This window comes from Tachysurus fulvidraco, chromosome 13 (assembly GCF_022655615.1).
Source record: "Tachysurus fulvidraco isolate hzauxx_2018 chromosome 13, HZAU_PFXX_2.0, whole genome shotgun sequence".
NCBI classification, from domain to species: domain Eukaryota; kingdom Metazoa; phylum Chordata; class Actinopteri; order Siluriformes; family Bagridae; genus Tachysurus; species Tachysurus fulvidraco.
This window is the reverse complement of record NC_062530.1, coordinates 15,521,125-15,545,619: the sequence shown is the minus strand read 5'-3', so window position 1 is coordinate 15,545,619 and position 24,495 is coordinate 15,521,125. Positions and strand designations below refer to the sequence as shown.

At 35.3% G+C, this 24,495-nt stretch overlaps 3 protein-coding genes across 4 annotated transcripts; all 3 read right to left on the bottom strand.

The window, feature by feature from the left end:
- Positions 1-5,737: 5,737 nt before the first annotated feature.
- syt19 (synaptotagmin XIX) lies at positions 5,738-10,197 on the bottom strand. 2 transcript variants are annotated; one of them, XM_027161276.2, is made up of 7 exons: positions 10,068-10,197; positions 8,660-8,861; positions 8,428-8,501; positions 7,688-8,086; positions 7,116-7,235; positions 6,675-6,786; positions 5,738-6,482 (listed from the first exon to the last, which is right to left on the bottom strand). In XM_027161276.2, the coding sequence occupies exons 2-7, from the start codon at positions 8,832-8,834 to the stop codon at positions 6,178-6,180; spliced, it is 1,185 nt and encodes a 394-aa protein (XP_027017077.1). In that variant the 5' UTR covers positions 8,835-8,861; positions 10,068-10,197; the 3' UTR covers positions 5,738-6,177. The 2 variants fall into 2 exon arrangements, with proteins under 2 accessions (XP_027017077.1, XP_027017078.1); XM_027161277.2 differs by having other exon boundaries at positions 8,660-8,858.
- Positions 10,073-13,622, bottom strand: si:dkey-12e7.4 (uncharacterized protein LOC558132 homolog). The gene is given in 7 exon segments (XM_027161283.2): positions 10,073-10,212; positions 10,549-10,659; positions 10,861-11,019; positions 11,887-12,074; positions 12,155-12,206; positions 13,101-13,201; positions 13,204-13,622. Coding segments are annotated over 7 exon segments (759 nt in total). The 5' UTR covers positions 13,238-13,622; the 3' UTR covers positions 10,073-10,098.
- A 743-nt stretch (positions 13,623-14,365) lies between these two features.
- On the bottom strand, positions 14,366-22,539 carry got2a (glutamic-oxaloacetic transaminase 2a, mitochondrial). Its single transcript, XM_027161879.2, has 10 exons — positions 22,360-22,539; positions 20,228-20,384; positions 19,295-19,423; positions 19,107-19,166; positions 18,826-18,987; positions 18,449-18,553; positions 18,186-18,336; positions 17,724-17,889; positions 15,544-15,694; positions 14,366-15,468 (listed from the first exon to the last, which is right to left on the bottom strand). Exons 1-10 carry the CDS (start codon positions 22,440-22,442, stop codon positions 15,346-15,348), a joined length of 1,287 nt encoding a protein of 428 aa, XP_027017680.1. The 5' UTR covers positions 22,443-22,539; the 3' UTR covers positions 14,366-15,345.
- Positions 22,540-24,495: the final 1,956 nt, after the last annotated feature.

The following is a 24,495-nucleotide window of genomic DNA, read 5'->3' as shown; positions in this document are numbered from 1 at the left end:
TCCAAGTTTTACATCTCAGTCATTCATGTCCATAATGCTGGAATAAACAGACTACAAAAAGTAATATGTCATAATTCAATAACAATTAAACTAATAAATAAGTAAAGATTTTATGGATTGACTTATTCAGTCTTCATTCATTTCTTTCATTCCTCAATGTATTTTCTATTTATTGCCTTATTTATTAGAAAAGTAAAAAATAGTTAAGATTGGTTTATGGTGATAGCTACTTAAAGTGTTGGCAGACATTTAAATGTGTTCAAAACTTGGACTCAAATATAGACTCAATTTGTTTTTAAAGCTGATTATGCAATTCCTTTTCAAATCAGAGGTCTTCTTTTTTTTCATTTTCAATGTCAGTTAACATGTTTGTATTGGTTAGGACTAACCTGGGGACTGGAAAAAATCTTGTACTCACAAAATTCCATTTTACATGATGTTATTGCAGTTACTTGTTACTGTAGTTTCTTTCTCTGAAATGTCACACAATTTGTTTTTGCAAGAAAACAAAAAGAAATGGATCTTTTACACAATAAATGGTGAATCAATAAAAGGTGAAAAACAATGGTAGCTACACCACATAGTCAAAGGTTTGAGGATATCTGACATCTATAAGTGAGCCTTCCCCAAGTGTGAAGCACTCGATTATATAAGATGCATTTCCTTGCTGGTAAGTATTACAGTTCTCTTGAATGACACTTGTCCAGATCTGTGAAAGCAGGACGATACACCTTTGTGAACACAGTAGGGTCATTAAAGACATGGTGAAATGACAGTGAAAAGACAAGCATTATAGCATGACGTGAAAAGACAAGCATTATAGGATTAATCCAGTTCACCAAAAGTCATGAGTCATTACAAGCAATTAGCATTTTTTTAAAAAAAACTATCTGCAAAAAAAACCAAAAAAAAAAACCCAAAAAAAACCCAGAAGTGAGTCCACTGTCAAAACAATTCCAAGAGTTTCAGTCACTCCTTTTTGTGAAAGAGCACTTCTCTTTTATGTGTAATTTACTGCAAGTGTCAAAGCTAGATGAAAATAACAGTCAGCAGTGATTTATCAGTAAATTTTCAACTGGTATCTTACATTATCTACTTATACTTACATTACATTGATTAAAATGCTAATGAAAGTGTCAGTTAGCTATCAATGGTAGCTGTCACGAATCAGAGCGCCTACACAATATGTGACATCCTGAAAAATGTGCACTTCACTCTATCTACCCTACTATTTCGGTGTACACCATTTAATGCTCTTTTTATTCTTTTAGAATCATAAATAACTTCCAGAATTAAAACCTATAGCACAATATATTGGCATCAAAGTCCTTCAAATGAACTTCCTGAACTGAAATATGTCAATTTATTCCCAAAGGTTAAATCATGAGAAACTTCAATACAAGCAAGTTTCAACATGTTTAGTCAGAATGACTACGCTTTTGATGGTGCTCTACATAATCTTTTTTTTTTTTTTTACATTTTGGGAAAATTTAATTTAATTATTTTTGAAGACATCTCACCTAATCAAGTGCAAGTTATAAAGGAATTTATTAAACTTGGCAAAGCAAAAACATAATCCAGGAACAAGTTCAAGTTGCAGGCAACTGTTAGGTGATCAATAAACAACACTGACTAAAAAAAAACCCTTGAACTTGGAGTGTTGTATTTAAATTTGTTTAATGGCCTGGCCATTTGCTGCACCTTGACCTTGCTCCTAGATCACCTCTTTGTTATGGGAATTGGATTTTGACACAGAATTTGGTATTAAAATTACTGCACCTTTGCTTTAAGCATTTCTTTGTGTGTATCTAAGATTTTACAGTATTATTTTCACTTTTTCATATAGCACAACGTTTTTGTAAGTTTGTAAGTTCACTCCCACTTATATTTTGTCCATAAATTAGCTTGATACCAAGGTTACAGTCTTTACTGTAATCTGTTGCATATGCTACAGTTCAGAAAAAATAGGCATTATATATTATACTATATTAGAAGAACAGAATCAGTTCTTGATTTTGTTTTTATGTAATTGCCATGCAGTACTGCACATTAATTTGTATAGATTAGACACATTTTGTATTGCAGTCTAATTTAAAAAAAACCATTCACTACAAAACAAGTCTTGTAATCAAGATGTGCCCCACCCTAAAGTTCACTATACATACCAAGTTGATCACATGTAATGTGTAACTTATTTACTTAATGTTGCTACCCAGATAGGTCATGAAAATATTGTTTAGATGGTAAAACCAAAACTAAGCAATTTTTGTTGGGCTAATGTGTCTTTTTGAAAGATGTATTAATATCATAACTGAAATTAACTTGTTTAGACGGTAAAATGGCTATGCTCCATCTCCACTAGTATCACATCAAATCTGATATGTTAACCTAAAGCACCCATGAGTAGTTTGATACTAATCATAATCCAGCATGAAACTTGATGTCACTAAAGCATTCATGATTCTTTGAAACAAGGCAAGATATTTACTGCAGCAAGTGGCCTTGTTTCTAATAACATCTTTCTCTTTAGTTAGCTCTTATTCAATTTACTGCTGCCACTGATGCATGTTGTGTGGACTGATTATAAGAAAGCTTTTGCCCATTGCTACTTACAGGATGTTACAAGTGCACAATTCTGCATAGAAATGAAAGTGCAAATATAAGAAGGCACTGCATTACAGGACAGAACAGGTATGTTTAGATGTTTGTGCTTTTTAAACCTTCCCTCTGTTGTGTCATGGCTTTATATATGCCATCATGTGCACTTGTTTTGCCAAGATTAGATAATAATAATAATAATAATAATAATAATAATAATAATAATAATAATAATAATAATAATAATAATTTATTTTATTTATTATAATTATTTTATTTATATTCATTAAATGATTCATAAGTTTGCCATTTAAGTTTGACATATTGATACTGTATAGCCATAAACTGAGCACAGTTTCTGTAGTGTGGCAAGGTTATAACTTGAATAAAAAGCACACAAATGCCTCTGAACTAGAAATGTAACTTTGTTCATCAGTAACTATACAACACAGAGCATGATAGAACAGGTCTATTGCTTAGAGCAGAAAGTCACTAATTCTTCTGCACTGTACAAAATAGAAAATATGATGGCACTACCTCGTACTGTATATCCCAAGGGCAAAAATGCATGTGGGAAAATTTTAGTCTCTCTGTGTCTGTGTCTCTTTTGTTCTGGCATACTGTATGAAGACTTGTTTAATTTGCAATACAGGGATCAAAGTGAGAAAACAGTACAGCAGAAACTGATATGCAAGATAACTCTTGAACAAGTGATAATACATTCCAATCACAAGACCTTAATCTGAACATGAATTTTACCACAAAAAATAGAAAACAAACAAGAGATATGCAACCAAATTTCTTGTTTTTTTGTTGTTGTTTTTTTTACTTTGAGATTATCTGTTCTAATACTTTTGCTCACCTAAAAGGAATTTGTGAAAATTCCTCAGAAGGATTTGTTGGTGTCAGGATAGCAGCCAGGTGTTAACAGTTTTTATGCCAGTATAGGAATATCTGCCAAAGAAAACGTGGATTACACATAAAAAGATAAACAGACAAAACGTAAGCTAAAAAAAAACTACATAGCATAAAAAGGAATATTTAAAAAAGAGGTATAATACTTTTGTAAAGACATCTGAATAGAAATGTTAAACCTGTCTTATTTCATTTACAGGACAGGTCATATACAGACATGCATGGATTCAGTCAGGATTAGATATGATCCATATTACATACCATTGAAGGAGATCAATAAGCAATCACCAATTAAATTACACAAAGGACAGCAGAAAGTAGAAGAATGTTTATGATTTCCTAAGTTGTTGAATTGTGCTTTTCTTGCCAGAGGCCCACCTGATGTGTTACATTTAGCAGAACTAGACAGTTTTGGCCCATATCTTGGAGAGAAATCCATGGGAAAGTCCTTGAACAGCAGAGTAGCCCACAGTTGGTGAGACTTTATCGCTTCTTATTTGAGTCACCTCCCTAATACTGGCACTTATTTATCTGCCTTGTCAACATAAGATAAATTAATTCAAATATAAGCACTTTTGTGCTATCCAACTATTATTAACTCTTTTAATTAAAAATTTTATTAGTGACTTTGCCACTGCTGCCTCGAAGTGTGATATGGACTAATACATGACATACATAGTTCAAAAGAGGGGAGGTGGTAATGGTAGAGATATATGAGATGAGTTGCCTTCAGTTTGAGCACATGACTTTTTTCATGGTCAGGCCTGTATGATAACATTATTATTCACATTCAGTAGGAGAATTCACCTTAATTATAATGAAAAGCATTTGTGTCATTTGTAGCCTGAAGGGAATACATTAAAAATGTATATTAATTAGGCTGACATTACCTTCATATTTACTATATATATATATATATATATATATATATATATATATATATATATATATATATATATATACTTGTGGAGACAAATAATTAGAGTCAGCACCAGAACTAAAGGTAGTATTGGTAAAGACAGGTTTAAAAAAGTTTAAAATTTCTTTTTGTCGATAAGTATCTTACACACGTATATGTACACATGTACACATACACACGCGCACGCACGCGCGCACACACACACACACACACACACACACACACACACACACACGTGAATGTGAGATGATCAGCTTTCAGCTTTTATTAGCTTATATATTTCTGCTTATATTTACAACAAAGGAATAGGAGCAGATAAATAATGAAAGTCTACTACAGTTAAACATATTGGTTGCATTTTTCTTTTGTGAAGCCTCTTTACAGGTCTGTACTGCAACTTCTTTGAGTTCTTGTTTGTCGTGGGTGGTTTCTAGTGTCTACAGTGTCCTCTTCAGGATGTGAAATTCATGCTCAGTTGGATCTGGGAGTTGACTTGGCCAGTCTAAAACCTGCTTCACAATAAATGCAAATCTTCTTAAATCTTTTTTTTTTTTTTTTTTTTTAATAATGAACCTCATATTTCACATTAAGTTCTTTAACTGCATTTTTACTAGCATACATTTGCTTCCAGCAATAAACACATCAAGCATAAGACAGTAATTTGTATGAATATCCATTTTTATAAAATAATTGCTAAAAGGTGTAATTAAACAGTATTTTATAATACTTAGAAGAAATGGGATTTATTTTTTCATTTTCCTGTATTACATTCTTATACAATGGGTTTGTATTTACTATTATACAAATTTTCTAAATGTTTTATTACTATAATAAACACACATTGCAAAAATATACAATAAATGCATTTAAACAAGACCATAAATATATAAACCAGGCATCTCACAAGTGTATTTATGAAATTAATGAACTACTGTATTTATATAAATCATAATACAGTTTTATATGCTATATGAACAGTGTTCTAGCATTTAAAAAGAATATACGGTAGCATATTTTAATTAGGTATTTTGTATTCATACATTCATTCATTTTCTACTGCTTATCTGAACTTCTCGGGTCACGGGGAGTGTCAGGCGTCATTGAGCATCAAGGCAGGATACACCCTGGACGGAGTGCCAACCCATCGCAGGGCACACACACACACTCTCATTCACTCACACACTACGGACAATTTTCCAGAGATGCCAATCAACCTACCATGCATGTCTTTGGACCGGGGGAGGAAACCGGAGTACCCGGAGGAAACCCCCGAGGCACGGGGAGAACATGCAAACTCCACACACACAAGGCAGAGGCGGGAATCGAACCCCCAACCCTGGAGGTGTGAGGCAAACATGCTAACCACTAAGCCACCGTGCCCCCCGGTACTATGTATTTTAATTTGGAAATTATTTAGATTATTTAGAGATGTGCCGCTCCAGGACTTTTGTGCTTTTTCTACTTGCCATTAAACTTCTATAACACTGTTGACCCTCATGACACCTGAGCAGCTTTCACTGCCCATCGCAATTAACTGACGTTCATAGAATAAGTCACATATGTAACTAGTTGTAAAACAAAGTGAACTGCTTATACATGCTTTTTTATGTGTTCTGTTCATGCCCTAAAATAGAGCTGTCACATGATTTGTTTTCCAACTTTTTTGGGAAAAACAATTTTGTGTTGTTTACAAGAGTATTCATGTCCATGTTCAAGTCCATAACTATGTCATTGTGTGGCTACTTTTATAAGTAGAGTAAATGCCATTTGGCAACTGGCTGTCGAAGTGCATGCATCATTAGCGTCCAGTGATCATCCTCCACATTTTCGCCCTTCCCAAAGCTTAGCTGACCAATTAGGCACTTGGACCTCTTTCGTGGACAGAGCTCATAGACAGATAAAGTGAGGATGCATTCCCTAATCTGAGCTTCTGGTAGATTGAAGATCAGAACCTCATTGAACACAGTCACATCCCAACGAGTCCTCTCAGAAGTTCTCTGATGTCTAATCCTACACTGGTTACACACAATTTTGGTTCTTGCATATAAAGCTAAAAAACAAACAGATAAAATTCTTTAGTGCAATATGTGACTTATTTCAATGATCTGAATTAGCTCAGTTGATTGACCAAACATTGTACATTTGTTCCTTGAGAATACCTGAACTGTAAAATGCAATTTAACTCAAATATGTTTTGTAGAATGCATCTCAGCATGTTAAAAAAAAAAAAGGATTGCTTTACCTCGTTCCGACTTACTAGAGCGGAAAACCATCCTGATCTTCAGGACTCCCACCTCCAGTCTATGAGACGTGGGCATATATTTGAGAGACAGGAGGACTTCACCAACAATGTCCTGCAAAATGTAAAGTTATATGCCTTTATCACTGAATAAGGTTTACAATAATACTGAAATATTCAGTATTGTGTTAAAACATCGCAGAAGTGGTGTATTTACTGTTTCTGCTTTAAAATGTAAAATGTAAATGTAATTTCCAATATTTATTTGTGTCGAGCTGAACTGTGACACTTTACAGTACATACTATTCCAGTGTCATTAAAGCAAACATGTGAATTTGCCCTAAATAAACCTTTTGCTTCGAGTATCAAACAAGTACATAAAAAGTCTTGCTTTTTTGCTTTTTTTTTTTTTTTGTTTGTATTCCTCCTAGTATGTAGACTTACTTTCTTTGGTCTTTGTAAGTCTGCCAGCATTTCCAAAGGATATAAGATATTCAGACCTTTCAGAGATACACGGACCTGCCCAAGAATTCCATGTCGGGAGTATTTATCAAAATGTCTCACCTAAAATGACAAATAATTCTTGTGTCTGATATTACTTTTTCACATGGGTCCTATGTTTATTTTGTCTCCTTGACTAATATGAACTAATTTAGAGTGGATACACAATACACAATACCAAAATAGAGTAAATCAGGAGGGGGACAAATGCAAAAAAATAATAAATAAATAGTTTATTGGGGAAGGAAAACTTCCAATACAGTGGCTTAAAAAGGTATTTTTCACAAGCACTTCACAGAGAGAAATAAATAATGCAAACATTATTTAGTAAAATTGCAAAACGTAAACCTTCAGAAGTAGCCACCAAACAATTCTGTTTCAAATTTTGACAAGGACACCAGTGAAATCTGATCACATATCAAACTTTAATGGCAATGAAAACTCATGTGTCATTGCAAAAGACAAGAATCTTACACTTAACTGGGCTTGAATTCATACATAGTAGGCTTCCTTACCTCCAGACGCACTGTGAACCTGGGCATTTCTTCCTCAGTCACTGTGCAGGAAAACGTATCCCCAAATGTAGGGTTGCAGTTGTTCTTGATGGGGTGTGTCTGCCACTCCTGAAGCACACAAGTAAACTGTTGCTCTTCATCCTCCACTGCTATACACAGCACTCGTACGTGAACGAAGTGGTCCACACTCTGGCTGAATGTATGTGTCGTCAGGCCTCTTGCCTCCAATACAGTCACCACCAACCGAGACTGGAGCTGATCATAGAGGAGTGAGAATCGCAGTGTGCCTTGAATGTGGTCCTTATCAACATCCCAGAGACTGTCAGTACTGCTGGCCAGATCAGAGTTGCTGGACAGACAGCAACGTAAGGGTCCTAATTCATCCTGGTGGAAATACAGCTAAAAGAGAAGAATGGATCTAGATGGTTATGGTATTAATTAATCCACGTTCCACACAATATTTATTAGTACACTCTCATAATAGTGATAGTGATGGTAATTTACAAATCATTACAATCCTACAAATAACTTAATCCAAAATTGATTTTTATCTACAAACAAACATAAAAAGAGTAATCTGAGTTATATTGTTTAATTATATCTAGATTACAGTGCAAAGGAATATGAAGCACACAACCCCTAAATTCGGAATTAGACTGTTTAAATGATATACTGTGAAGCTGTCTGTGAGTGTGTGATAATTGAAGTCACTTACATTACAATATGGCTGAATGACTCACCTGGTATTTGGGTATCTGTGAGTTTTTAGATGTTTCATCTTTTGCAGACCGGATGTCTAATAGTGAGCTATTAACTGCAATTAAATATTGAAATATTCAAATTCACTTTATACATGCAGTTTCTTACTACTTCTCAGATCTCTAGTCCTTGTCTGGAATGAACAAAATCATTTTTACTGTATTTACAATATTCACAAAACCAAAAAATTATGACGTTTGGAATGGAACATACCAGTATGTCTGGATCCAGTCAGTTGTGTGCAATATCGATGAATTTGCCATATCATTATACAGATGGCAATGAGAAAAAGAAAAACAGAAGTCCCTAAAGCCCAGTATTTAGCTTCCTCTGAGAAAGGTATCCGAATGTTCCATATAGAGTTCCCAGAAGTAGCTGACAGAAACATTCTCCCCTGCCATGCACAGCACTCCTACTGAGAAGGAGCCATAACATGCGAGATATGGACACGTCTTTACTGTATTATGTATTATGTATATAATTTGTTATAAATATGACAAATTAGAAAATTATAATTCTATGACATTATTTGAAAATCATGACAAACAATATGAATAACTAATAAACTTAAATCTTAAGTCCTTAAGTTTAACAAATACATCTTTAAATATTAGTTTTCTTTCTTCCCTGATTGAAAAAAAAAACTGTACCTTTAAAAATAGATTCTTAGCTCTGGTTGTTGATAGGCTTCAACTATCGATGGTGATATATGTGGCTTCTATTTGTATTCATCTTTAACTAGACTGACTGCAGACATCAGCTGACAGATGATCAGCAAACATAAGTGAAAACCAGTCAGATCACTTTTTTATTTATCAGGTATGAAAGCCTCTCTTTTCCCTTCTTATAAGAGAACTCAGGCAGTCATGCTGCACTATAACCTTAACAAAATGTCCTTTTGCAAACAATTCTTCAAATCATGTATATCATCCCACTAAATTGTTCATCCCAGATCCCTTGAAATAACTGCTCACATCCTTAAATTATAATCCTTACATTTTTTTTATCTTAGAATTGTAGTGTAAGAATAATAAAAAATGTGTGATTGTTATGTTATATAAACTATGTATAACCTTTCAAATCCATTTATTCAACTTTTCTAAATTTATTTTTTAAAGAAGCACTGACACCAGATAACTAGGCACAGCTAAAAGAAACTAACTAGATGGATGAAAGTAAGGTGTCTTGTTTGTATTAGGTTTGTTTGCTGGTTAACATGCGACCCAATGACAACAATGCCTACTTCACAGTTCACATAAAAAAGAACAGCTCTGTCTGAAACGTTTAATAAGAAAATCTCTCTACATAATAATACACACAAATATAGGTTATTTATTATTTCAAGCTATAAGATATTTCATGTATTTTAAATGGTATATACATTTACTACTGTTTCATTCAAATCAGTATAGTGCACATTAAACTTCAGCAAATCTTTCAGTATTTTCCCAGTATTATACTACTTACAATTTTGTTAAAGTACTAAACAATCCTTTTACTTATAAGGATTAAAGTATCATGATTTTCCATAAGTAGAACTTCAATTTAACCAAAACATACTACAGCACTATATAATTAATATAGAACACAAACTGTTTTATAAACCAGTTTTATACTTTACAATATTTCTTTATTGCTCCTCCTCGGCAGCATCACCAGGGCAGAGATTCTCCAGTGTAGTGCAGAAATGTGCCATGATCTTTCTCAGTCAAACTGCCAATCACAGCCAAGACAGAGCTGATGCTCTCTTCTGTACTCAGTGGTGCCTGCAGAGAGAAGAGCTAAATTAAATGCAAGACTAGGGCTTGTTATCTGTTATCTAGGTGCCATATATAATAATATTTTTTTAAACAAACATTTGAGGCTAAAATCACTGAGTTATATACTAAAAACATTTACAGTATTATTATAATCTGCTTAGTGCTTCAAATATCTGAAATAGGGAAACATTTCAGATGCTTGTCATGTAAAGTGCCAGTCCTATTGTCTATAACTTCCTATTTCAAATTATTTTCCTTCAAAGCGTGCACAAGTCTAAGCACATTCTTACAACTCTTGTTAACACAACTCTGATCACGCTGACCACATTTGGAAGTGCTTACCTCCTGCCCTCCCATATCTGTGTGAACCCAGCCAGGATGAATAGCCATACAGAGGATCCCGTCAGCCTCCAGGTCCACTGCCATACATCTAGTGATCATGTTTAGTGCGCTCTGCAACAGTCCATAGGACAGCATAATTCTTAATTTTCACTCAGTGATATCTTAATATAAACAGCATTTTATTTTATTTTAGGCTTAATTAGAGGATTTTACAACTTAGACTATAGTTGCAATAACATTAACAGACTTCCAGGCTACTGTGTTTGGAATTTTTCTTCAGCATGTTAAATGTACACTGCTGGTGGCTCATACCTTTGACGTTCTGTACGGGTACCATTTGAAGTCCTTGGCACATTCTCCCCAGTTGAGCTCCACTGAGCCCAAGAGCGAGGTCATGTTGATAACTGAAGCTCGGTGGATGCCCAGTCCTACCCCATTAGCCGCAGCCCTCTTTAACATTGGAAGCATAGCCTGGCAGATGGCCCAAAAAACATCAATTATGCAGAACTGTCACGATATTCAATTATAATCGACTATTAGTTTATAAAAAAAAATTGTTGCTGGAAATTTATAATAGTCAAATGACTCCAGAAGGTGGCGATAAAGCATTCAGCTTCATGACTTAAAACAACACTCGATCAGGTCTCCAGCATCACTCCAGGATTTTTTCTTTTACTTACATTTTCCCCTGTTTTTTTGATGCTCTATTTACATGGCAATACCAAGTACAAGTTATTAATAGATTGTTTTGACTTAGCAATAACAATTAAGTATTTTATAACAAGTAGGAAATTGTAATTTTATAAAAACAAAAATCTATTTAATAACAATTATAGAAAAATGTGTAATGACTTTTTGTGTATTTCACGAATATTTTTTGTATATTGTACATTTATAAAAAGATACAGAAATTGTTGGGAAATTATTTTGCATTAAACAAAACAATGCATAAAAAATATATATTTATATGTTGCATTGATCTTGGAAAAAAAACAACAACAAATGTTAACAATTTTCTGGACAAGTAAGATTTAAGGTGCCATACCATTGCTTATCGATTTTTAATGGGAAAAAATGGTCAAATAATCAACTAACAGAATAATCGGTAGTCACAGTCCTATGGTTTAGCCAAAGGAAAGTGGCATGTCAGAATTAAAAGAAGAAACCATTATCAAAGCCACTTTAAAGTATTCCAGTGTCTTCACCCAACTTATATTTTAGTTATTTATATTAAAGCATATTATCCAGTAACTTCTGTGAATCATTTAGTCAGGAATTGGTATTAAGAGATTAAGAATGTTTATGAAAATTTACTTTGGTTTCTGATTAAGAAACAACCTTGGTGATCATGAGGGGTCCGACAGAATTCGTATGAAAGTTCTGCAACATTTTCTCAGCGGTCACTGTTTCAAAGTCGGCTGTGACGTTGATGCCAGCATTGTTGATAAGGCAGTTGAGGCCATCCTCCTCAACAATCTGTTCTACCTCCACAGCAGCCTTCTTGATACTCTCTTCACTGACAACATCTAGAGAGGTGGAAGGATATATAAAAAAACATTGCTTAACATAATAAGATTCATAAGCCATAAGATCTATAAGAACTTACCAAGTGAGATAATGTGTATGTTTGGATGATTCTTGGAAAGGCTCTGCAATTCCTGTTAAAACAATTCAAATAACCAAAGTTGCATTCATTAATTGACAAACCTGTGAGTTATGGTACCTTTTCCAGGTACGGGTGGGGTTGAATCTGGTGCTGCTTGGTGACCGAGTGTACCTGGTTATGGTTTTCTCTAAAAATCAATCCTGTTGATTCTACTAATACTGATTCTGAGCTACTAATCTTTCCACGACTCACAAAGTAATGCAGGCAAGAGAACATATGAAGACTTTGGCATAAAGGAATTAGTGTTAAGTCTATAATGATCTCAGAAATTACACTGACCTATAAGTTGCTCACTGGGTCTTGGCTGCACAATTACACTGGGCTATAAACAGTTGTATAAAGGATATTATATCTAATCTCACTCACTGGTGTCACCCAAATGAGAATAGGTTTCAGTTTGGCTCCTCTCATGTTTTTTTTTCTTCCTAACATCATCTCAGGAAGTTTTGACTTGCCACCATTGGCTCAGGCTTGCTCATTAGGGATGAATAAATAATTTTAAACTTTAAAAAAAAAAAAGAAGATTTTTACACTTCTGAAAAGCTTCTTTGAGACAATGCCCATGATCACTAATTAAATATAACTAGATGACACTCCAATGATTTATCTCGCATAGTTCTTGATGTCTGCAAAGTCTCACTGTAGAAAAGGCAAATTAACCTCTTTTTTTTTGCATCAATATGTGTAGTAACGTGATGTTGTAACCTAGTGGTTAAAGTGTTGGTCTACTGTTTGGAAGGTCATGAGTTCGAATCCCAGGTCCACCAAGCTGCAGGGCCCCTAAGCAAAACCCTTAAACCTCAATTGCTCAGTTGTATAAATTGTAAGGATACAGGTGTAGCAATGTTCGTATAGGATCAAATAGAAATTCAGTGTTGTCCATTACCTTCGCTTCCCCCGGATTGCGTGCAGTAGCGATGATCTTTCCTGGATAAAATCCTCCATTCACTAAGCTTTCAACTATTTGTAATCCGAGGCCCCGGTTACAAGGATAGTTTTGCAGTTTTTAAAGGCGTTACTCATTATGTGATTAAATACCTAATATATCCCTTCTTGCGGAGTGGATTGCGTTTATCCTGACAGCCTTCTGCCTAATTTAATGTAGTCGCTGAGAAGACTGTCATCTGTCGCAAACCGGAAGAGTCAGGCTAAAGAACTGCACTCAGGTGATTACAGTACAGTAAGCCGATCTAAAGCTTTGTCCTTGCAAACACTAGAGTGACGAGATCACTGGTGTTCAGCTACAGGAGAGCATATCTGATTGTGGCAAAACCAGATAACACACCGTTTACACCTGAATAACACAACGCCATGAAGCATATGCAACTAAACAAATGCGTTCAGCTCAGCAGACATTTAATTAAAGCTGCAGTAAACCACACGGCTATGGGTAGGCACCTAATCCAATCCTAGCTCTCTTAACTGGTCCTGCCCATACGGTAGATGACCTGTAGATGGCTGTATATGACTGTTTATACCACAATCTAACAGAACAGGACCACGGTCAAGAATATGACCACTAACATGGTCCAAAGTCTTCACCACCGTTTAAAATATCTCGTATAAACGCCTAATTTAAATTGTCAAAGAGAAATTAAGTAATGCTCTGAACATTAAATCATACAAGTAAACTTTTATACATTATGCAATTTGTGATAGAATACAAACGATTCATAAGCTTCCTAAAAATAATTTCATACGCATGTTATAATTCATTTAGTATTTTTTTATCTAATGTATAATAGCAAAAAAATAAAATATAAAAATTTTTTTTGACTACATGTGCAAGATCCTATCTGCAACATCAATAATAGAAGGACCTGCAGAAGGAACATTAAAGATGCTGCAGCGCCCTTATGGAGGCACGGAGAGAGCTGTGGAAAATTGATTGCATTGCTAATACTGTGCACGAATTTACATGGTGTATTCCTTTAAAGGTACGAGTTGCATATTTTAATGCTAACTACTATGTGTAGCTTCATGGATATTTGAAAAGTTTCTATTACTGCAAGCCACACTAAAAATAACTAAAACAACACAAAGATCCATGCCAAATACAGAAAACATCCACTGTGGAAAGTGCTGTGTAATTAGTAACAGACCTAAATTGTAGTACATCTTCATTAAAAAAACTTGCAAGAACACTCCAGGCTTGGTAAGCTCATCTTTATTGGTTGACTGCACAAGGTTTTAGGAGATATTATGCATATAACATTTCACACTTAACAGTTGAGAAAAATTGGAGATTCATAGTTGATGACAAAAGAAATTTTAAATTGTTTCAACCAAACCGCCTATTTATAAGCCTGTGTATTATGCATCCAAATGAATAAAACTCCATATAACCTACAATACATTTACACCCACCGGTAATTAAATCAGATGTGCAAAAGAAATGGGAATAAAACTGATTATGATTTTTTTTTTTTTTTAGCTGTACTAGTTTGATTTGTAATGTAATTGTAACATGCATTTGTCAGGTTGGAACAAGTGCTTTAATATTGTGGGAATTTACACACATTGAATCACATCCGATACAAATCCTGCAGCTAGTTTATTAACTGCTCCAAACTCAGAGTCTCCTCTAAAAAGTGCTTTTGCTTCATGTATAATTGAATGCCCAAGATATTTAATGGGACAAAGAACACGACTCCAATGATCAGATGAAAAGGTCTGTAACAGTTTATAAAGTAAATACCACAAAATTAGCATTACTGAAATGGGCAGATCTGCTAGCTCAAGTTATTTGTCTGAATATATTTCTCTCTTAAGTGCTTTGGATTCATAATATTCTATTTACAAATTTTCAGATGAAACATTACTGACTTAAATAGAGGGGGGAGGTTTTTTTTTGAGAAACTATTGCCACTAAGAAATTGTGCTCTTTGGGAACTCTGTAATATCAGTATAGCTTGATCTCTCTCATCCCTCAAAGGGAAATTTATAAGTGCAGTGCTTTTAAACTTTACTTTTTCCATTTTATATAATAAATTATTATTATTAATAATGCCAATCAAGATGAGCTAACAATCAGGGAATTCCTACTTAACACGCTCCCAATTTCAACAAAAGACAGTTTGTGTGCAAGTCGAATGTCACTACAGTATATAACATCTACAAACACATCTGATTCACTTGGTAACTGCATGAATGGCGTGAGCAAGGTAGCCCACATTTCCGGAGGTCACGCCTGCCATGGAGATACGTCCATCCTTTGTCATGTAGACAGAGTAATCATTAATTAGACGTTCCACCTGAGAAAGGAGAATGAGATGTTAGAATGAATTCTTGAGGAAAGATGGTCTAGTTGGATTTTTACTTAAACTAACCTGCTCAGGCTTGAGGCCAGTAAAGCAGAACATGCCGATCTGGTCAGTGATGTGTTGCCAGTTATGAGTGGAGCCCTCCTTTTTAAGATTTGAGACAAGCATGTCCCTCATCTTAATTATGCGTTCGGCCATGCCTTTCACCTCAACCAGCCTATAAAACAGCAAAAGAAAAGTTGTTTACTCTTTCCTTACACTATATTAGAAAAGAAGGTATGTGGACATCTGACCATCATGCCCATACTATTGCAGATTTAGTACCTATGCATTGTTATAACAACCTCCACTCTTCCAGGGAACCTGGCTGTGAGGATTTGCCCATTCAGCCTCAAGCACATTAAAGGTTATTTCACTGGGGCAGAGTCAACATTCTAATTTAACTTTGAAATCCAAGTCTTACTGGACCTTGCTTTGTGCATGGGGTCAAGCTGGAATATGTTTGGGGCCACAGTGAAGAGAAACGGTAATGTTGCTGCATACAAAGACAGACATTTGGGTTCTTCCCACTTTGTAGCAAAACTTTGGTGAAGGACCATGTGATGTCAGATGTCCATAAACTTTTGGCCATTTATTTACCCATTAATATGCCAACATTTGGGACACCATATTTTATAAAGCTTTTGATCTTTATGTGCAGAATGTTTTTGACACAAGCAATATTGTCAGGCTAGGTTACTTCAAATAAAGCATGTTCATAATAACCCGACAATCCAGTACAGACTATTTGGGTGTAGTGTAAAATGAAAAACCTACATTAAGATTAGGATTCATTTTTGTTGATTGGCTATTTATGTTTGAAAGTTTAAGCCACACTTAATGCATAGGCATGCTGCTAGTTTTTATGCATCATACAGTTGCAATCAGAAATATTCAACCCCCAAAGAGTTGTAAGGATTTATGAATAAAAATCTTTTCAAAGTGCAGAATTCTGCTTTGGATGACTTCGTTATTAGTTAAGTGATGTATAAAATCAACACACAAAATGTATGATGAAGTATTTGTGTGTAACAGTATATTTTGTTAAGATAGCCATGTCACAATTATTCAACCCCTATATAAGTTATTTTTAAAGCTTTCTGGGAGTTTTTATTGCCTGAAGTGGAGCTGAAACATCATTAAGCCTTTGGGAACTCTAGAATGATCCTTCATTTGCTTCAGCTGTGATGCATACTGTATATAAACACCAACCATGAAGGTGTTCAAGGCGAGTTGCAATCATGGGAAAGACAAAGGAGCTTCCACAAAAGCTGAGAGAGGAGATTCTTTCATCACATCTGAAGAGCCTTGGGTATAAGAAGATTTCCAAAATATTTAACATTCCAAGAGACACCATTGGGAGCATTATAAGGAAGTTTAAAACTTATGGAACAGCTGCAAACCTTCCTGGAAGTAGAAGAAAGCCCACAATTTCATCAAGGGCCCTTAGCAACTTAGTCAGGACAGCTAAGAAAAACCCCCGTGTGACTGCAAGAAAGCTACAGGATGACCTGATGAGAGCTGGTACAGGTGCACTGAATAATCAACTTTATGGCCGGACCCCAAGACGCACTCCACTCTTGACCTCAAGGAACACAAGGAGTCGACTAGAATGCGCCAGGAGGAATTTGGATAAAACTACAGAGTTCTCAGAGACAGTTCTATGGACTGATGAATCTAAAGTGGAACTTTTTGGACATATGGACCAGCAGTACATCTGGTGTGCAAAAGGTCAGGCTTATGAGAACTGCAATTGAAAATCTTTGGTGGGATTTGAAGAAGGCAGTTGCAGCAAGGAAGCCATCAAACATCACTGAGTTACAGACTTTTGCATGTGAAGAATGGGCAAAGATTCCAATCGAGAGGTGTAAGAAGCTTGTCAGCACTTAGCAAAACCGTTTGTTATAAGTTATAAAAAATAAAGGACACTCCACAAGGTACTGAAGATGGGGGTTGAATAATACTGCACATGCTCATGGTGTTACAAGAGTTACAATTTTCATTTAAACTTCAAAGTTAAGTCAACTGCTGTTGTCAAACTAACTCGTATGTATCAGTAAATATTTGTTATTTCATAAGTTTTTTTTTCCATTGATTTATCATCTTTTATCAACAACACTAATGTCTTTTGAGGCTATTTTTCATGCATTTTCTACACTCTTTACAATTTTATATATTACTGAAAATTATTCCTAATTAACACTTACCACTCACTGTAGAGTTCAGGTGTGTCAAGTATGGTTGCAGCAATGCGAGCTCCATTCAAAGGGGGGTTGGAATAGATGGGACGGATGAGAATCTTCAGCTGGGACTCTACACGCTTGGCCTCCTCAGAATCCTTACACACAACTGTAAAACCTCCTACACGCTCACCTGGACACCAGACATACCCACAGCTCAGTTACACTCAAATGTAAATGTTCTAACTGCAGTTAGAGCAATGTACATAAATTGTAGTAGTGAAGAAATTAGCATAGTAAAACGAGGGTGGGGGGTGCTTGGGATTAGCAATGCAAAAAAATAAACAGTTCAATTAGAAAAACAATCAAGAAAGATTAGTACATTAGTCATAAAGGTTTATAATGAAAATGAACTCTATATAAAACATAAGTGCCAATTATATCTGTGTTTTAGTCATAAATGCACACACTTGTTAGACCAACACTCACCGTACAGGCCCATGTTCTTAGCAAAGGATTGCGAGAGAACAATATTGTGGCCTTGTTCAATAAAATGGCGCACAGCCCAAGCGTCCCGGTCAATGTCCCCACTGGCAAAGCCCTGATAAGCCATGTCAAAGAACACCAAAAGATTTCTTTTCTGTTGAAGAGAAAGGTTTAGGCATTAGCACAATTAGTTACAAACAGAGAGCTTAACATTCTCAAATACTTTACTACCAAGTTTATACATTCACAAAAGCAAAAACCAGCACCTTGATCACATCAGCCATCTCCTTCCACTGCTCTGGTTTTGGGTCTACTCCAGTGGGGTTGTGAGCACATGCATGCAGAACAATCACACTCTTCTCTGGGATTTTCTGATAGAGATAGGCACAGAAAAGCCTCAAACTTGAACTGTCAGTACATCACATATTTTACTCAAAGTTTAGTGTTGCAAAATAGTGAGCAAAAATTTCTCTCAGCTTAATTTTATTACAAAAATCAATAATCCAGTAGTATATTTTATATGCAACATCAAGTAATTCAAATAAAGCTTCAGCAATATTTTAAAGAAATAAAAACTAATCAAAGTTTGCTGTGACGAATGTAACCTTAAAACAAATAAAGAACAAAAGTATGTGTGCCTTACTGAGATGTCATTAATGGCTCCCTTAAAGTCAAAGCCACAGGTCTTTGGGTCGTAGTAGGTGTAAGCCTTCAGCTGCATGCCTGCATCTCTGAAGATGGGTGTGTGGTTTCCCCATGAGGGCTTCGGCAGGTACACATCACGCACTGCAGTGTGGAACCGGGACTGTGACAAAACAGGAGAAAAAAAATAAATTGTTGATTGGAACAAAACATAAAACCCTATGCCTTCAAGTACAGAATCTAAATATATAAATAAAATGAATTAATAATAAAAAGTCTAACCAGGAAATTGGCTCCAATACGCAGAGATCCAGTTCCTGAAATGGTCTGAACGGTGATACTCTAAAGTAAAAAAAACAAAAACAAAAAAAAAAACCCAACAGGCCAGTTTGAGTAAATGAGTGAGGAGGCAAAAAAAAAAAAAAAAAAATACATTCATACAAACAAAAATGCAAAAACATTCTTCTTACTCTGCCACTCTTCAGGACTTCATTGTCAGGTCCCAGAGCAAGCTGAACACAAGCCTTGTTGAAATCTGCCAGGCCTCCAATGGGAAGGTACTCTTTGTCCAACTTCTTAGCAGCAATCTGAGTCTCAGCCTGAACACACCCACAACGAACAAGGTAACATTTAACATATTTCAAATTTGAAATAACACCAAAGATAAATAACATAAGTTAAGATTGGTCTTAGCAGTGGCTGGATATAAATCTTCATAAACATCTAGATGTCATTAAACTGAAACACAGCTGATATATTTTATGTTTTTACCCCAAACAGTAATTAGCTAAAAATAAATAAAATCTAAACAATCAATTTCCGGGCCTGTATTCTTAAAGCTACTAAAAATCATCTTGGAGAGATCTTCATTTAGCTTAAATAATCTTATCAAAGGGTTATTCAAGACCAATCTTTGGGCACGGAAAAGAAAAAACTTATTAGAAAGGAGGCAGTGCTACAGCATTTCTGTGCTGTGTTGGAGATGTTAGTGTATCTCTAATATGATTGGTTGCAGACAATCCCTAAAGAATTGAATCTGTAGCATCTTATTAACATTGTCTGAAACCCATTCTTTTATCTCGTTTGCTAAAAAAAATCTTAAGCCTCTTAAAAGTCCTACTCCATACACTTTTTGACCTTATGAGCTCTTTCAAGGGTTAAGACGCTTTGTGAATAACTACCTTTACAAATACCTTCTCTTACATTTTCAGGGTAAACACCCACATTTCTAATACATTTCTTAGAATTTTGTAACAAGGAGCAACCCTTTGCACTAAAGATTTTCATGAATACAGGCCCAGATCTCTCCTTAGGTAGTAATGGATTGATGAGTTTTGACAGTGATTGAATCTGATCTAAGCGGGTGCACCTAGTTCAAGAGGAAGAGGTATTTTAAGATGCACCTTGCGGACGCAGCTAAGAACAAAGGGTTTCCCCTGGTCATCACGATAAGCCCCCACTCCAAGGTTCATCTTCTTGGGGTTGGTATCACGCTTGAAAGCTTCAGTCACCCCAAGGATGGGGTCAGGGGGGCCCATCTGCACCTCAGACCACCATGAGCTGCATCACAGGAAATAAAATTAATTTAATTCAACCAGTGCAACCTATTGTAGAGCAAGTCTAGGCTAGACTCCTCTATAACAATCTGATAACTAAAAGGAATAGGAACACACATTTACACATGTAATGCTTATAATTTAAAAAAGTGTTCATTTTGTAAACAGGTCTCCTCAAACAAAACTTAAAGTGTATATTGCAAGACCCTTGTAAAAAGGTCAAATATTTATTAGTCCAACAGACCGATCATGTACCAGGATTCAATGACAAATCTCTACGGAATCTGGAGTTTTGCCAACATCTAAGGTTCAACAGTCTAGTCTGCCTTTCTGACTGTCCGTGGCTACGCTGCCCAGGAGTGCACACAAAGAACAGACTTCCTTAAAAGATTTAATTGCTACCATTACCTGGAACATTACCAATGTTTACAATTATTTGCAGAATATACCACCAGTTAATTAAAAGCTGCTATAACTGTGTTGCATGTTAACTTCATGAATATTTCTCTTCCACCACTATCACTTCCAGCTGTGTGAACGGTTTCTACAATTATTATGTCATGTTTACTTACTGCTCAGTGTACATTCAGACTAAATAACGTTTTTTAATAACTCTCTCATTCATTCAGTAAGCCATTTTGTATTACAGCTTGTAGCAAGATTTACAGTGCATTTCTCCACCCCTACTGGGAAAGATGATAATCCAATGAGATGCTAGACTCAATACACACCCTTCTGGTAAAAACAGTCTATGTATAAACACTGTATAATGCAGAACTCTGTTAGCAACTTCATAGAAGCATACAAATTACTATTTATAAATCAAAGAAAATGTCTTTTTCCCCCCATTGGCTCACATCACTGTAATAAGTCTGACATCACATCACCACATCCCTTTGCAAAGCAACTTACCTTGAAACCATGACTAAGAGGATTACTTTAACTAGCAAGCAAGAAGATGAAAGATCAGAATGATAATTCAGTGCACTATATTCAGTCACATGTATTAACTAAATACAAGTAGAAAACTAAATGAGACTCAAAAAAGGCAAATGTACATCTTCATAAATGATAAAGAACCGTCTTTTTGGATTGTTTCAGTTAAAAGAAACCAGAAAACAGCTTTAAAATAAATCTAAAAATAAACATAGGATGATGCTAATCAGCCTACCATTTTTTTAAATCATACGTTTAGATTTTATATAAATGCAGTCAGTTTTATATTTATTTTTTTATTTTAAAAATTGTCCAAAATATCAATAATAAAAATAAATCTAAAAATAGTAATTGGATGATGTTAATCAGCCTACTATTTTTTTTTATTCATACATTTAGATTTTATATAAATGCAGTCAATGTTTTATATTTGGTCCAAAATATCAATAATAAAAAAAATATCTAGATCTAATCCTCGTGGGTCTCCAACATGCTAACAGGAAACTGTAGGTTTAGCTGAAAAGTTTCCATCAACTGAGCAGATTACAAACTTCAAGGCCTAGGGATGACTTTTCACTTGGCATCATTGATTTCCTATGTACAAAAACTCGAAACAGCCACACAAATAAACTCGTTGGCAATATTATTTTGTACCATTAGTAATTTCGTGTGATTTGTCAGTTTCCACGAGCATTACGCTGTTCAATTGTTGTCAAGGTGACACCGAAGAAACACAGTGGGTTGTTAGCAACTTTTCAGTGATGTACCTATCTTAGCCAGTTAGCTACCTGTTGTGACCTTCGTAATTGTTGACTTCGGCCAAGCTCCACTGATATCACTACGTGTATAAATTAGTTTCTTAATTACACACGCTAGAATCCAGCAGCTGATTAATTAACTAGCTAGCTAGCTAGCTACCTAGCTAGCTTCCAGGCAACCGGAGAGATGCATTATGGGAGATGACCCGTTACAAGTCATTAGGCTAACATAGCCAACCAAACTCCTACTGTTTTAATACAACGTAGTTAAAAAAAATAAATTACCTTGCGCGGAGAGGTAAGACTCCCAGAGCTGGGCTATACACCCCAACCGATGAAATAATCTTGCAAGTCTTCAGCAGAGCCATTGCTGCAACCGTACGTGACTAAAGCTTGAAGAGGACTCACACACACACCACTTACGAGAGTGAGAGAGAAAGTCACAGCAGCACAGCTTTCTAAAGAAGCACACAGGGAGCGAACAGCGCCGCCTACAGCGCAGAGGACCGATGTACAACAAAATGTAATGCCTGTCGATTTGTTATTTCTCAGTTTGTAAAGAAATTCTGAAAAATAAAATACCATAAAAAATGAACTATTTAGTTTAATGGCATCAGCAAAAGTGTATTGTATAGCTGAGAAAACGTGCCTCCTGTCAGTCATTTTAATAGACACGCATCAACGCCTCTTAACCCCGCCCCATCTCAGTCTGTTTACTAAAACAAGTGAACACACAAGACGTTGCGTATACAAGACGTTGGGGCACTGATGACTTTTACCTTAGACACTCTAATTTCCTTATCAGTTACTGTAAAAAGCTAAATATTTCAGAATTTAAATTTTATGTCACACATTTGTTAGCTTAACCACACACATTTCAGTCATTATCCCACATCATAGACTGTGTAGTGCTATTTTTAAAATCAAAGATTTATGTTATTGATAGAGCCGTTAAAATGACAGACACAGTGACCAGTACCCTGACCACTGAACTAGAGACCTGATATACAATTACAGTTACTGTGAAGAAAGAAATATGCCATGTTTCCAAAAACAAACAAACAAACAAACAAATAATACTTAAATAAAATAATATAATAATTGAATAAAATTCAATTCAAATCTATTTGTATAGCTCTTTTAACGATGGACATTGTCTCAAAGCAGCTTTACAGAACATAAACATAATACAAAAAATTTAAATATTATATAAAGATTAATATATTACAAAAATTCAATATTAATATTAGACTTATATTTAAATGTGATTGTGTTTATCTCCAATGAGCAAGTCTGAGTTGACAGGCAACTGTGGCAAGGAAAAACTCCCTTAGATATTAAACAAAGAAACCTTGAGAGGAACCAGACGCAAAAGAGAACCCATCCTCATTTGGGTGACACTGACGGGTGTGATTGTAAATATACAGTCCGACAATTGTGTATTGATGAGGAGGTTGTTGTCCTCAAAGACCATATGTAGGCATCTCCTCTTAGAATGTCTGAATACTTCATGAAGCAGACTTCTCTGGTACATGCCTCAGGATCCTCACAGGGTTGGCCTAAATACGAAAACACTCTACTAAATTTTGATATTCTGGGTACTACCAGGAGTCCTGAAATTTTTTATCTCAAAGAGCATGACAGAATGTAGCGTGTTAGAAGACTGGTTAAATACATGGGAGCTAAACCATTTAGAGCCTTATACATAAGTAGCAGCAGTTTGTATTTGATTCTAAACTTAACAGGTAGCCAGTGTATAGATGATAAAGTTGGGGTTATATGATCATATTTTCTTGTCCTTGTAAAAACTCTGGCAGCTGCATTTTGGACTAACTGTAGCCTATTTATTGAAGATGCAGGACAGCCACCTAGTAATGCAATACAATAGTAATAATTAAATTAGTCCAGTCCGGAGGTCATGATAGGATTTTTCTTAGCTTGGCAATATTTCTTAGGTGGAAGGAGGCTGTTTTTGTAATATGGGCAATATGATTTTCAAAAGACAATTTGCTATCAAATATAACACCCAGGTCTTTCACTGTTGAGCTAGAAGTAACAGTACATCCCTCTAAATAGAAGTTGAATTGTGAGAGCTTTTTTGTACTGGTTTTTGGATCGATAAGTAGTATTTCTGTCATATTCATTTCAATTCAATTCAATTCAATTTGTATAGCGTTTTTTTACAATTGACATTGTCTCAAAGCAGCTTTACACAACATAAACATAGAACAAAAGGTTAATATAAAGAATAATATAAATATTGATAGAATGCAAAATTCAAGATTAATATTAGATAGATTTAGTTCACAATGTGTATGTATTTATCCCCAATGACCAAGTCTGAGGTGACACAGGCAGCAGTGGCAAGGAAAAACTCCCGTATACGGTAAAGGAAGGAACCTTGAGAAGAACCAGACTCAA

What these genes read in the sequence shown, in the direction of transcription:
- syt19 (XM_027161276.2), bottom strand. Translation starts at nt 8,834, where the DNA reads ATGTTTCTGTCAGCTACTTCTGGGAACTCTATATGGAACATTCGGATA. An exon ending in GACTGGATCCAGACATACTG is followed by an intron (nt 8,502 to 8,659) that starts GTATGTTCCATT and finishes ATTTAATTGCAG; the next exon opens with TTAATAGCTCACTATTAGAC. An exon ending in CTCTAGTAAGTCGGAACGAG is followed by an intron (nt 6,483 to 6,674) that starts GTAAAGCAATCC and finishes TTTGTTTTTTAG; the next exon opens with CTTTATATGCAAGAACCAAA.
- got2a (XM_027161879.2), bottom strand. Translation starts at nt 22,442, where the DNA reads ATGGCTCTGCTGAAGACTTGCAAGATTATTTCATCGGTTGGGGTGTAT. An exon ending in AAGTCCTGAAGAGTGGCAGA is followed by an intron (nt 19,167 to 19,294) that starts GTAAGAAGAATG and finishes TTTTTACTTTAG; the next exon opens with AGTATCACCGTTCAGACCAT. An exon ending in GAGCCATTAATGACATCTCA is followed by an intron (nt 18,554 to 18,825) that starts GTAAGGCACACA and finishes TATCTCTATCAG; the next exon opens with AAAATCCCAGAGAAGAGTGT.